Source organism: Coccidioides immitis, assembly GCF_000149335.2.
Source record: "Coccidioides immitis RS genomic scaffold supercont3.2, whole genome shotgun sequence".
In the NCBI taxonomy this organism is placed as follows: Eukaryota; Fungi; Ascomycota; class Eurotiomycetes; order Onygenales; family Onygenaceae; genus Coccidioides; species Coccidioides immitis.
This window is the reverse complement of record NW_004504309.1, coordinates 42,781-56,866: the sequence shown is the minus strand read 5'-3', so window position 1 is coordinate 56,866 and position 14,086 is coordinate 42,781. Positions and strand designations below refer to the sequence as shown.

The window sequence follows — 14,086 nt, the reverse complement described above, 5'->3', positions numbered from 1 at the left end:
AATCTCCAGAGTCCATGTACTTGGTGGTAGCCAAATCCATGAAAATCAAGCAAAGCTTGCAGAATATTTAGACTTCCCAACAACAGGTGTATTACAAGAATGAATGCAATCAGGTAAAATCAACTATATTTTAACTACATTCCACAAGAAATACAACAATTTCTTTGATAGAACTGGCCCTGCATACAGATTCAACATCTCAATTCATATTAATACAATGAAGAAAATGAAGCTTTCAATAATACAGGCAGAAATTTCTTTACTCAATCATGATCTTAAGAATCTTGAGCCTACTGATGACATTTCTACTGTAGCATCATTATGAGCTGTTTGGCAATTAATTACAAAATTCAAGAAGAGATTCAAAGATGATAATCCTGAGAACATATATAGACTTCTTCTTCTATTGAAATATGTGGTACAGACAAGATCTACTAGTCAGCAGCTTAAACAAGAAAAAGACTGTGAGCAAGACAATAAAGCAATTATTTCAAAGTATGCAGACCTAAATGTGCAAGATGACTCTGCTGTAAAGACAGGAGCCAAGACTGCTATTACTACAGCTATTAGTAAAAAGTTTCAAGACAATATTGAAATTGGTTCTACCAATGAAGATGTTGACATCAATTTTGAGAAGAACACCAACAATACCATCAAAATCATGAACAAGATTATTTGTGGAATTAGCTCCAATATTTCTTTGCCTTCTATGAATAAAGACACAAGAAAAGTCTTACTTGAAGAGTTTACCAAAAATGCTGTTGATATCAAAATATCATTTGTGGAAAAGCACAGATCTAATAATAGACTAATAGTTAACACTAAACATCTGGAACACCTTAAAATGAGTGACAATGATGACAACAATGAAGATTTCATTAAGAATACCAGCAAAACTCTCTTTAAGCTGAATCACATGCTCAATACAACTGGAGCAGAAGCTCCAGATTATCTTACTACTTGTTCTGACTTGAATGTGGACCCTGATAACCTAATGGTTGCAAATCTTATACTGAAATCTTGGCAAGTTATCAGAGTTGCTTGAAAATTGATACAAGAGCTGTCATCAGTAGAAGATAGAATTCTTACTAATGAAGCAGGACTGGAAAAGACTGCACAATACTGTACTTTAATTCTCAAAGCAAAAGAACAAAAGTCAACTGAACTATATTATTCAACTCTGATTATCTGTCTGAACAGAGTGGTCACCAATTAGATTGATCAAATTGTTCAGTTCTTCTCTGATAGCATTCAACTGATTCTTTTTGAGAGTATTCTTAACAGCAGAGGAATCACTAATGACATTCTCAAGAAGTTTATTGTCAACAAAACCACATTAAAATTCAAATTCAAAAAGCTTGACAAAAATGATTCAAAGACCATAATAACAGTTATCATCACATCATATTCAACATGGTAACAGCACATGTATTCAAGCCCCAATAATCTAGCTGTATGACACAAGACTTCAGATGCTACCATACAGCTAGATGAACCCTCCAGTGTATTCAGGAACATGCTTCAGCAGCTTTACAGAAAACTTGATTGGCTGATCAAAAACTTCTTCAAACATGTGATACTTGATGAAGGACACAAAGTTAAGAATTCAAGAATCTCTGTCCACAAGACCATTGTCTTGATTTCAAGAGATCATATCTGAATTATGTCAGCAATCCCTATAATGAACAGAGCCTCCAATTTATCTGGTTTTATGCAGCTTATTAATAAGGAATCTTTATATACAGATTTCAATTTTCAAGCAATTGACAACCCACTCAAAGTTTACAAGAAAGCACTTATATCTGGTATAAATTACTTGCATATTCTGCACCCATTGCTCTACAATCAGCTTTTTCAACATGATTTAATGTTATCATACTTTGCAATAATTACTTTGTCTTAAATTCTCAACTGCATCCAGCTTTATCAGGCATATGGTTATCAAATGAATCTTGACAGTACATACAGAGTCATCACTATTGGTGAAGATATTTCAAGCTATAGTGTACAGATAATTAAGTGTAAAATGATACAGATAAAACAGCTGGTGCAGTATTACAGCATTCACTTACATCTTGTTTTGATGCTGAAAAAAGAGACTGTCAGCAATACTCAAGAATCTTCTGAGAACAGAAATAATGTTGATGGCAGTTTTAACATGGCTGTTTATCACCAGCTCAGGCATGCATTATTTTCATTTGCTTTGGAAAATCTTTTTACTTTAACTGTTGCAAAGTGTAAGAGTAATCTTTCTCAAGATATCAATTAAAAGTGCCACTCATTCCAGGGAATTGTGTGGCTTATAAGCAGAATAATTACTGATGTCAATATTTTCTGTATTCTGGCTGACCATAGATAGATTACAGAATTCTTATGCTCAACAACATTAAAATATCTGATATTTCTTAAGATTCTTTAAAAAGTTATAGACACCAAGAGGCATTATCTTTTAGTCTTTGTTACTTATCTAACTGTTGAGTTCCATGTCAAAATCTTTTTGAAACTTCTCAGATACAATGTTCTTTCACTGCAAGCAGGCCAGTCATCTCAGAAACAGCAAAAAATACAAGATGCCTTCAATAATTCTGATAGTAATGTTAAAGTTTTGGTCATCACTTACAGTACTTGCTCTCTTGACATTAATATCCATCACCACTACTCAGATATTACCATGCTTGAACCAGCAACTAACATAAACATCACTTTACAGATCATGAAAAGAGTTCATCATCTTGATTAAACAGAAAAGCAACAGATCTGAATTCTTTATGGTGCAAATATATTTAATCATTTTGTTAAATTTAATCAAGTGAACAAGATGATCCCTCAAATCATTAACATGGCACAGAACATGTTTGACAATCTCAAAGACAAACTAGCTATACAGCTAGATAAACCCCCAGAAGATGTTGAGACTCAGAAAGAGAATAAGAGACAGAACAATACTACAGCAAATCCACTAAATAAGATCAAGAATATTGTATGCAAACAAGCAGATATCTTCTACCATAAAATATTTGAACAGACTTGTTCACATTTAAAATACAAAGACATGACAGACTTAGAATTAGATGATGACATTATGAAAAAGATCCAGTAAATGCTCAGGTTAGTTTTATTAAAGAAGCTCATCATAACCAGCAAGACTCTTCTTGTAACACAATTACTAGTGAAATCTAGTGATGAGATATTCAGCAAGCCAGATTCAGAGCAGCCTCTATAACATGCAGACCCACCAGAAAATAAGACTTTTACAGAAATTACAAAAGATAATTCAAAGACACCAGACAGTTCACATAAATCTTTACAACACTTCATCTTCCCCATCAGAGTTCTAACATCCAGTACACTACTTGCCATTAAGCTTGAACATATGAATCTTGACAATTCACTCTTGACAGATCTCAGCAGCTTGCCATCTTCAGATAAAACAGACAACAATAACAAGAAAAATGAGGCACCAGAAGATGGAACAGAAAATAGCAACAAGGAAATTAAGAAATCAGATACTAATAGTCAGAAGTATAAAACTTCACTTCACATATAGTCTCTGTATAGCACCAAGAGATCAAGAATTTCCAAGAATTCATGATGTACTTTAGTTTTTTACTCACATCTAAATGTAGCTTTGTGAGTTTTTACAAAAAATGAGAATGCTACTAGCCTTGAAATTATTTATTTTAATGTGTAGAGTTAGAACTTCCAGATAGCTAAGAGTACAAAGTACTGGTGAAAGTGGCATCTTGGCTTGGTGAGGTAAAAGAGCAACTAAAGAATGATTTGGTGAAGCTCAGCAGGCCCAGAGCCATTACTGATGGAAGAACTCAACCAGAGCTAATTCAGAGCAACAAGAAAATCAAAAATGTGGCCTGGAGTAAAACCAGGGCAATTATGCAGTGCCAAGAGTGCTAAGACTGTCTACAGCACAAAAACTTATACTAAAATTTGTGGAGTGTGGTGGGCCTGATGGAGATTTGCTGATGTTGACCAATCTTTCTAAGTTTGAGTCATTCTTTCCATCTGGTTTCCAAGTTGTGATAGATTGGTGAATTTGAAGGCAGTATGTCTTGACTCAATCTGGTTGAGGCTCTTGTTCATTACTGAAAGCACAAGTTTCTCCAGATTTTGTAATATCTAATTGCTTTCACATTTCTCAAACAAATACAGCAAGTGCCTCAAGAAATTCATCATCCAGGCTTCCCAATTGGTTGGCTAGATCTGCAGCAGTGAGTTGATTCTTGAGGAGATTCCTAGAACTCAGTTTAGATACCTGTCATCTCAAGTCACATATAGGCACTGCCTCTGACAGACATGTGTCCTTGACTTCTAGCTCATCAGCTGCTCTTGCTGCTTCTTGATTCAGGATTTTATTATTAAGTGCTGTGTTCTTGATTGACATCATATTCATGTGATGGATGTTGTGTTTGATTATTTGATTCTGATATAATTCTCACTTGTTGATTCTACTGAATGACTCTTTAACTAAATATTTGTATAATATCTCATAATTCTCAGTGTTGAATCCATCAAGACTCTCAAATTCATAGATGAATTGCATGTAGTGAACAAGTACATGAAACTTTGAAAAGTTAAAATACCCACTCTCAGTAGAATCTTTGTTATTTGTCTGATAGTCACTAAAAGCTCATTTAAGTCTGTCAATTTAATACAGTGCATGTTCAATATATTTCAATATATTCTCATCATGCAACTGATATCACATGAGAAAAAGCAGATCAAGTACAGTATAAGCAAATAGCATGACAGCTAGCTTTATCTTTATCAGCATTGAAGCAATTGCTACAATCAACTGTCACACAACTGCTTTTTGTTAAACTCTGGTTCATTAACTTATAGTGCTGAACTTCTTGAAGTGCTTCAGTAAGTGATATACAGAAATCTGTCAAAACCACTCATCAAGTCTTGCAATATCTCTAGCATCTGATATAATAATAATGGAATTAAAGTCTTTCTTCTCTTGACAGATTGCTTTGAAGACATTCTTGATTAAAGTCTTTAACCAGTTAATCAAATAATTCACTAGCTCTTTAAGCAATTGATGGAGAATGTCAATCATCATAATACTGTGAATATTTACCAATAGATGGTGTTATACAAAGTTCAGAACAGCATGAACTCATATTTCTTTAATTCTTGTTGAAATTTCATCAAGTCTTCTGGTTGCTATTGCATTCTGCTGGTTTTAAAGTATTGCCAGTATGTATTCATGGGTTCTCATTAGTCAGAATTCTGTCAGATTCTCTCATGCATTAGATAGAACAGTGCAAATGATGCAGTATCTATCACTTTTAACTCCAGTTATCAACACTTGTTCTTCATAGTTAGCTATTATTCTGGTGAGAATAGAAAAACAGTTTCAAACTCACCTATTAGCACATTTGATCATGAAGTCTGTTTTATACAAGTATTCAAGTACTAATTAACTCAACCAACTGTCAGTCAATTTTGCCAACAGATTCAGCATATATCTAGCTGTACAGCTAGATTATATATTATGATGACAGGAACCTGTAGTGCTTTAAAGTAAGACTTACACTTCAGTATAATTCTTATAAACTTATAATATACTTGGGATTTGAGTTCCTGTAATGCATTCTTTAGTGATGGGAGAAATTCAACAAGCATTGTACCATTCATGTTATAAGACTGTCTTGTCATATTGCTTAAATTTCCAATTAAGAGATATACAGGCCATGAGTTCAAGTCTTCATGTTAATTGGTAAGCTGTATTTTGTCTGTTGCAATCAATACTAGTACTATAGTTGTATTATCAGAAAAGTTCTTCTGTATATTTCACCATCAATTTCCAGTATGCATTTCTGTATACACTTGATCATTGCTCTGATTAAAGTGCTGTACTAATTCATATACCAGATGTTTCTGGAATGGTTTATGGTCAAGAAGATGTTAAATAATATATTCAACTTTCTGATACTGAAGCTTGTGTGTCTTAAAGTGCAAATCTGATTCTGGCAAGAGAACTGTTATATTCATCTGAACCTAATTTCTTGCAGTATGGCCATATAAGATCTTGGCAACTTTTAAGAAGAGCTTGTCTGCATTATGAAAACTTAGTTGTGTAGTGATGCTGTATAGAGAAAAGCTCTTCAAGAAGTTATTAATATTTCTCTTGCTGAGTTTTGCTCTGAAAAAGAAACTTGCTATTTCATAATCAATCTTACTACAAAATGAATAAAATGGATTGTGTTCTTCTGAATATTTAGAATCAGGTTCAATTTAGACATCAACAGGTATACCTGCTCTTTGATCTGTTGTCTTGTATATGATGGTGTGGATTGTAGATGTGATAGAAAGCTTGACTGGTGAAACCAGAATGTAGAAGTTTAAGCTTCTTTTAATAGTAGATTCTGTACATTCTCTCTTATTACCAGTGTTAACATCACTTGTAACCAAATCTTCTTGTGGTGAAAGATTGCTAGCTGTAGTGCTTTCAAGTAATAAGATTTCTGGCTTATTCATCTTAATGTTCTCTTTCCCCATGTTGGCCAACCAGTTACTATAGTTGTCATGGACAAAATTCCATTCACTAGTAGAGATTCCAGTAGTGTTGAGGTTGTCAGTATGTTCTTGAATCTCTGAGTTTGTTGAGGTGGCTGATTCAGTCTGGAAAAACTGGAATTCTTGAAGATGGTCAAGTAACACTTGACATTTTATGTGATGCCTCTCTAATTTACTTAATGTGGAGATTTGCTTGCTACAAGCAGCATAATGGTGATAGAAAAACATCATTCAAAAATTTGATTGCTAGTAAATTGTTGCATAATAATAAAGACTTTACTTTACACTTGCTCTGGCTTCACTTTGTGCTTACTTTGATCTCACTTACAGAGCAGTGTATTTTTATTATAATATTACAATAATATTTACAAGCTAGTTTATTTTAGACTTAGCTTGGCAGCATCATGCAAGATATAAATACCTCTTTTCTTCTGTCTTTCACAACTCTCAACATTACATCTAGCTGTACTGCTGCTGCAGTCATAATCTGTAGCTGTGGCTGCTGCTTCTGCTGCAGAAAAGAGAGCATTGCTAGCTTGATTAGACTGGTATTTAGAACCAGGATAGAATTTTATTTCCTATTAAAGCTTGTCCTGGTCCTGAATTTAGAAACAGCTGGGATTCCAAATATGAAATGTCAGTTCCATGTTTTATCCCACTCAAGAGCTTGAGATTCTGTTACCATCCCTATTCCATAAATTATTTCCCAGTCTCATTCTTAAATAGAAAATTATGTCTCATGTTCTATTCCAGCAGAGAAGGTAGGCTCTCATTTCCCATTCCAGCTAGATCTATAGTGAGACTGGAATGGGACTGGATTTTCCAGCCTCATTGTGTCAAGAGTCAAACTGGTCAAATTTTGTGTAGAACTGTTACCAAATTTTGTTACTTTTTTGATGAAGGCAGAACTTTTAGAAAAATCAATTTGATTGTAAAAGAAAAAAACAAAGTATTAAAACTAAGTAATGACTGAAGCCAGCAAACAACTAGAAACTGTCTAAATGGCAAGTTTATCATCATCATTATTGTTATTGTTCTTGTCATTATCATTATTCTTGTCATTATTATAATTCTCTTTCTCTTTCTTCTTCTCTCTCTTCTTCTTCTTCTCTGTTTTCTTTCTCTTCTTCTTCTTCTTCTTTTTCTTCTCCTCCTTCTCCTCCTCCTGCTCCTCCAGAACCAGCTTTGTGAACCAGACAGAAGCTCTAATATCTGCCATTTGACAGGTGGAGACCCTGTTGGCACTAGGGAGAGGCACAGAGGCAGTGGTGGGTGGTGGCAGTAGTGATGGAGCAGTAGCAGTAGTTGGTGGGGCAGAGACAGAATGCAGGTAGTGGATGATGGTAGGAGGGGCAGGGGCAGCAGGAATGAGGTGATCAGGCATATTAATCAGGCTGAAATAGTTTGACCTGATCATGATACTGATGCCAAGAATAAGCTTCATGTTATCAGTATTAACTGTAACACACTTACAGTATGCTATTGTCATAACAGAGTCTATATTACTCAGTATAATTGTTGGTGTCATTGTCAATAATGACTTACACTCAAATAGAGTGCATAAGATTGCTTCAGCAGTCTTCTAAAATAACTTAATAGCGGAATGTTACCAGTAATATTCATGTTCTTGATGACAGGACAAAGTAATTTTCTGAATCAATTGCTGGAATAGGGCCACCAGGAGAATTAGCTCTGTAGAGCTCTGGAAGTGGTAGATCTTCTTGATGGTACCTATTTCATCAATTAGTATCAAGACTGTTACCAAAAATTGTTACTTTTTGACATACAAGTGCTGGACTTTCAATTATAAACAGAGCAGCAGGAACAGAGATTCTTCTGGTTAAAGTTAACCAGATTAATATCTTTATTAACTTTATATTAATTGCTCTTCTTCAGAATCTATTCTTTCAATGCAGCTTTGTACTGCTTCTCTCCAGCTGTACAAAATAAATGTGCATAGAGAAAACTAACATCTTGTCAGTAAATAATGTGCACCAGAGCAGTATTCTGCAAGCACTTACCTCTTAACACAACTCATTTTGTTACAGCACAGGTTCTTGTACAGAGGGTTTGCAGAACAGTAAATAATCAGAAGAGAGGAAAGAATTATCAACAGTAGTTCTGAAGAAAAAGAAGAAGAAGAGAAAGAGAAAGAGAAGAGAAGAGAGACTGATCTTATATTATTATTCTGCAGCCAGCATAGCAATAATGCATTGAGCTTGCCTATAGCAACATGCCTGTAAAATGTAAATAATGTGTATAGTAATCATTCTACACAAGTACTAGATCAATACACTTCATATTCTCATTATTCTATAGCCAGCATAGCAACAACACATGAAGCTTGCCTATAGCAATATGCCTGTAGAATGTAAACAATGTATATAGTAACTATTCTATACAAGTAGTTGGTCAATACACTCTATAATTCCATCATGCACTGCCTTCAATTCAACTCATCACATACAATTGTGAAGATGGGGCCAAAACAATATTCAATAAGAGAGAAGACTCATGTGGTACAGGAGCACTACCAGGCCTTGAAAGACCATTAAAAAGATATATTCAAGGTAGGAGAGACAGATCACAAGATATGCCATAATATGCTGAAGAGGATTTAAGTCAAATATAAGTGATATGCACTTTCAGTGGTTTGCATTGAATCATATTGATATCTATGGCAGACAGAATAGCAGTGAGGAGAATCACAAGGTAATTAAGAATAAAGCCATTGAATAGTTGATGGTCAAGTGATTTGCCAAGAGCAAGTCAAAGAAGTACCATGAGCACCAGCTCATGGTATCTCAGAAAAAAAAGAGGGAACAGGAGCAGAAGTGTTGCTGAGAAGAGGTTATAGAAGTCAAGAATGAAGCTTGACAGAACAAGAAGATAGAATTTAAAAATAATAAAATTTGGTAACAGTCCTGACATATTTAGACTAAAACAAGCCAGCTGCAGCATTCTATTGCTGCATGTAAGCAGGCCTGGTTCTAACAAATAATAGCAAAGCTTGAGATCAAGATTATAGATCATGGTTATAATTATCTTGCTGCAGTTGATGTATCAAGAGAGAGAGTTGAGAAGGAGATGAGAGGATTCCTGAGCCAATTACAGAATCTGATTGAAGATAATAACAGCTTGTCAGCTACAGAGAAGATGAAGAAAGATGATTTTGAGATTGTGATGTTCTCTGATGAGAACAATAAGAAGAATGATGAGAAGAATGATGATTGAATTGTTGATATCTAGAAGAGAAAGTTAGATTTTTAGTTCTTTTTTTATATTAATTTGAGAATGGGGTGCCATTAAATTGGCAAAATATTTTATTTTTCTGAAGAAGAATGTTCTATTTTGTAAATAATGATAATTTTGTAGTTGGTTACTGTACAGAGTAGAATGATTCTAACTAGCTGGAGATTGTCAAATTTTACTTGAACTGTTACCAAATTTTGTTACTTTTTTAACTAAGACAGAACTCAGAGAAAAATCAATTTAATTGTGAAAAAAAAAAACCTAATTAAATAGCTGAAGCCAGCAAACAAGCAAAATCTACAGAGATGTCTTCAGAATTAATTATAGTTCAATATGAAAAAAAACAATTTGTGTTGTGGAAGAAGCAGCATTATAAGTTGTTTGTTACTTGGTGGTTAACTACTGAAGCTGCTCAGTTGATTAAGAATAAGAACTGTAGTGACCTTAACTGAAAGGCAAAGCAACACCATTTTGATTTTTGGCCAAAATTTGATCAGGTGGCAGAGCATTCTAAGAGCACTTCAGAGATGATTTACAAGTATTGCTAAATCTTTCTTAGTCATTCAAGCTTTTCTTGAAATGATACAAGTGGTCTGAAGAAGCATTTAACCAGTAAAGATTGTACAAAAACTGATAATGGACAGAATAACACTCTGGTTAACATGATAGTAGATTATAGATTCTAATTTCCCAAATGTAATGAATTTTAGTAACAGTTCTGGTGTTTTAGCAACAGTTTTCAAAGCATTCTCAAACAGATTCAGATCTGCCTGTTCCTGAATACAATTGAGATAATTTTCTCTGGCAGCTTGTGTGAACATTAATATTCTTGAATCTCTTATTTTGTGCTATTGAGAATCCAGCATTCCACACATTAATAACCATGCTCAACCCTGTGATGGCATTACAGATACCCACATAAGGAACATTATATCAGGTCATGAATAATATGTACAATCAGCTATTTCAAAATCTTCTCTTTAATCATGACCCAACAACCAAGATATCTCTAGCAGTAGATAATTAGACAAGTCCCAATAACCTTATCTTTATGACAATTAATGATTATTATATTACAAAGAATTGGGAGTACTGTAAGCATTTACTGAATTTTGAAAGTTTAGAGAGTGCTTATACTAGCAAGAATATGATAGAGATTCTCCAACAATTATTAGCAGTATGAAGGCTTGAGAGTAATCTTCTTATAATTATAAGTAATAATGCATCAAACAATAATATCATGCAAGCACATCTTACACATCAGTTAAGGTCAGCATTACAGCAGTTGAACAAGACAACTGATTGAGATGCAGACAGTAGAACAATACTCTGTCTTGCTTATATAATTCAACTTGTAGTTTGAGAGCTGGTTTGCAATCTTAAGATTCAGCCAGACAATGATACTCTACTTATTATCTTTAATGAGAGCTCAATTACTGATGATCTAGCATTAACAGACACATTTGCAAATACTCTTAGAAAGATAATGAAATTTGGTAACAGTCTTGATATACTTGAGTTGATTTACTAATCTTTGCTTAATAATAGATTTGTCTTGTTGCCAATGCAACTAATATCTCCCTCTAACTTGCTGCATGTTTTCAAGAATATCAACAAGAGAACCAGTGCAAGATGATTCAAGATGTTCACACAAGATGGAATTCTATCTATAAGATGTGTGTTCATGTCTTGTTGCTTTGACAAGCTGTAAACTTATGAATTCAGAACTCATCACTAAAATATCAAAGACTTCACTTATTGAACCATGACTGGAAGCAGATAGAGTATATAATTAAACTGTTGCAGCCATTCAGTCAATTTACCAAGATACTGTCCAAAACAACAGGCCCAATAATTTATTTAGTATGGGCAATCTATAATCATCTTTTCCAGTATTTAGAAAGAGAGGAGGACAAGACTCAACAGTTGACAACAAGAAAGAACATTGAAGAAGCTATCAAAGCTGCCAGCTTGAAATTTCAGAAATATTATAATGATACTAAGTATCTAAAAAGTGAGCTGCTAGCTGTAGCTGCTGCTCTCTGTTCATCACATCACATAAGAGCATATGATTCAGAGAATTGGACTAGTGATGAGAATGAAACATACTGATAATATATTTTGAGATTTTACAAAAAGCATTATGAGAAATATAAACAGTCAAGAGAAGTAATACTTGATGTGAATGATGTATATTTATTATAAGTATTATTCTGATTTTCTCTCTGCTAACTTCTCTAGAATATTGAGCAAATAATTTTTGAGAGACTCCATTAATGACAAGCAAATTTTCAAAATGAAATGCAGTAATATTTAAATAATAAGAATTTGACATCATCTTGAGCTCCAATTCTGGAACAGTAGAGAATGCTAGAGCCTGATTTTCCAACTGTTGCTTGAATGGCAAGAGACATTCTGGCTATATCTTTAACAGGGGTTGGAATAGAACAGGTTTTCAATGTTGCTCAGGATACATGTTATTATTGATGATCACAGCTTCATGCATCTATAATCAAGAAGATCATGCTACTTAAACATGGAGATAAGATGCATATACTGAATGAAGCACTCATATTGCATAAGAAGTTGGTCAAGAAAGTCATTCAAGATAATCAAGATAATCAAGATACTCCAGAGATTGTACAGAAAGAGATTGCAAGCCTGCTAAATCCACTACTCAATTCAGACAAGAAACAGAAAATGCATTAATGTTATCAATAGATAGACTCAAGTAGCTAAAGCTTAATAGCTTGTAATATAATCCAATTATGCAAAGAGCATTATCAAATTTTATTACTTTTTCAAAGTTGAAAAAATTAATAAAATTATGTTAGAACTGTTACCAAATTTCATTATCTTTTGACAACACAAATAGGACCAGAATTTCCAGTCCCATTCTACACTTTACTGGTCCTGTCCCATATACAATATTGAAATTCCAGTCCTATCTTATTTTGTCATGGCCAGGTCCCAGAACCATTCTATTAGCTAGATTTTGATTCCAGTTCCAATCCTATCTCAATTCTAGCTCCCATGGAACTGTCCCAATATGCTGTTAAATAACCCAGTCCCATTCTGTTAAGCTGAGCTTCAACCCAATCCTGTCCTTGGGACAGGAATTGGGACAGGAATCTGGAACTGGAATGGGAAATCTCGGAACTGGATACCACTCTAAGCTTGATTACTTAACAGCAGCATTTGGTAAGTTCTACCAATGTTATGTCTTTCATGAGAATCTAGCTAATGTTTATGGAGGTTCTGCCATATCAGAGCCATTGCAAATGACTGGGGAAATCATACTACTCTATTATTTGTTGCCTTCACAGACACTGAGTATTTGATTGATGACACTACAAAGAATCAAGTTGCCATGAACTCTGTAAATACAGACTTTGATGTCAAGCATCTCATCAGTCATAAATTCAACAATACTAAGATTCAAGCTGATATGAAACACTTCCCCTTCAAGATCATTGATAAGGACAGCAAGCCCATTATCTTGAATTCAAAGATGAGACCAAATAATTCACACCAGAGAAGATCATCTCTACTATCAACAATGCTGGTGTAATCATGCCAGCCTACTTCAATAACAAAGTAGTTTCCGCTGGAGGAGATCTCCTTCATGTCTTGATCAAGATGGGGAAGATGACTGAATCTCATCTTGATGGCACTATTAATAATGCTGGCATGACTGTGCCAGCCTATTTCAATAATTTCCAGTGTCAAGCTATCAAGAATGCCAGTCTTATTACTGATTTTAATATTTTCTATATTCTGAACAAGCTCAATGTCACTATGATTGTGCATGACTTTGAATTGAAGTTAGTTGCTATAGAGTTTCTTATACTTGCCATTCTGAAATACACATGTAGCATTGAAATGTTGTAATATGATATAAAAATTCTATATTATTTTCTTGTTGCCATGCTTGCCTACTTGATCTACTGAGCTGTTATCTAGCTGTAAGACATAGCATGCATTTTAGAAATGCTGCTGAAGGTTTACAGCTTCTACTCCAAATGTAAGAATATTAGATCTCATGCTACTTTTCTAGCTGTATAGTACAGAGATGTGTTGTTTTGGATTTTCTAATTAGACCAAGGGCCTACACTTTATTTTTATTACTATAATCTTCCTTTCAACTCTCTCTCTAACTACTAATCTACACAGTCTCACCAGCTATACTACAAGCTTGCTGGCTCTCCAAATCAGTAAAGATATGCTCTCTACAGCCATGAATTCCAATCTTAAAAAAGCTTATAAGCTTGCTAACTAGAGATTAGCAATATAC

At 34.2% G+C, this 14,086-nt stretch overlaps 7 protein-coding genes across 7 annotated transcripts; 6 read left to right on the top strand and 1 right to left on the bottom strand.

Annotated features, from left to right (window-relative positions):
- Positions 1-226: 226 nt before the first annotated feature.
- On the top strand, positions 227-1,045 carry CIMG_12940 (uncharacterized protein; the record flags this gene model as incomplete). Its single annotated transcript, XM_001240223.2, has 2 exons — positions 227-310; positions 425-1,045. 2 exons carry the CDS (start codon positions 227-229, stop codon positions 1,043-1,045), a joined length of 705 nt encoding a protein of 234 aa, XP_001240224.2.
- A 1,794-nt stretch (positions 1,046-2,839) lies between these two features.
- On the top strand, positions 2,840-3,547 carry CIMG_12939 (uncharacterized protein; the record flags this gene model as incomplete). The annotated part of the gene is made up of 2 exons (XM_001240224.1): positions 2,840-3,096; positions 3,346-3,547. 2 exons carry the CDS (start codon positions 2,840-2,842, stop codon positions 3,545-3,547), a joined length of 459 nt encoding a protein of 152 aa, XP_001240225.1.
- Positions 3,548-7,537: 3,990 nt separating this feature from the next.
- Positions 7,538-8,163, bottom strand: CIMG_12938 (uncharacterized protein; the record flags this gene model as incomplete). Its single annotated transcript, XM_001240226.2, has 3 exons — positions 7,538-7,978; positions 8,014-8,019; positions 8,086-8,163. The coding sequence occupies 3 exons, from the start codon at positions 8,161-8,163 to the stop codon at positions 7,538-7,540; spliced, it is 525 nt and encodes a 174-aa protein (XP_001240227.2).
- Positions 8,164-9,177: 1,014 nt separating this feature from the next.
- On the top strand, positions 9,178-9,774 carry CIMG_12937 (uncharacterized protein; the record flags this gene model as incomplete). Its single annotated transcript, XM_004445166.1, has 3 exons — positions 9,178-9,252; positions 9,478-9,514; positions 9,569-9,774. 3 exons carry the CDS (start codon positions 9,178-9,180, stop codon positions 9,772-9,774), a joined length of 318 nt encoding a protein of 105 aa, XP_004445223.1.
- A 2,541-nt stretch (positions 9,775-12,315) lies between these two features.
- CIMG_12936 (uncharacterized protein) lies at positions 12,316-12,501 on the top strand (the record flags this gene model as incomplete). The annotated part of the gene is made up of 1 exon (XM_004445165.1): positions 12,316-12,501. One exon carries the CDS (start codon positions 12,316-12,318, stop codon positions 12,499-12,501), a length of 186 nt encoding a protein of 61 aa, XP_004445222.1.
- Positions 12,502-12,935: 434 nt separating this feature from the next.
- CIMG_12447 (heat shock protein 70) lies at positions 12,936-13,363 on the top strand (the record flags this gene model as incomplete). The annotated part of the gene is made up of 2 exons (XM_012358778.1): positions 12,936-12,993; positions 13,119-13,363. The coding sequence occupies 2 exons, from the start codon at positions 12,936-12,938 to the stop codon at positions 13,361-13,363; spliced, it is 303 nt and encodes a 100-aa protein (XP_012214201.1).
- A 2-nt stretch (positions 13,364-13,365) lies between these two features.
- On the top strand, positions 13,366-14,071 carry CIMG_12935 (heat shock 70kDa protein 8; the record flags this gene model as incomplete). The annotated part of the gene is made up of 3 exons (XM_004445164.1): positions 13,366-13,616; positions 13,781-13,816; positions 13,966-14,071. 3 exons carry the CDS (start codon positions 13,366-13,368, stop codon positions 14,069-14,071), a joined length of 393 nt encoding a protein of 130 aa, XP_004445221.1.
- Between the last annotated feature and the right edge of the window lie 15 nt (positions 14,072-14,086).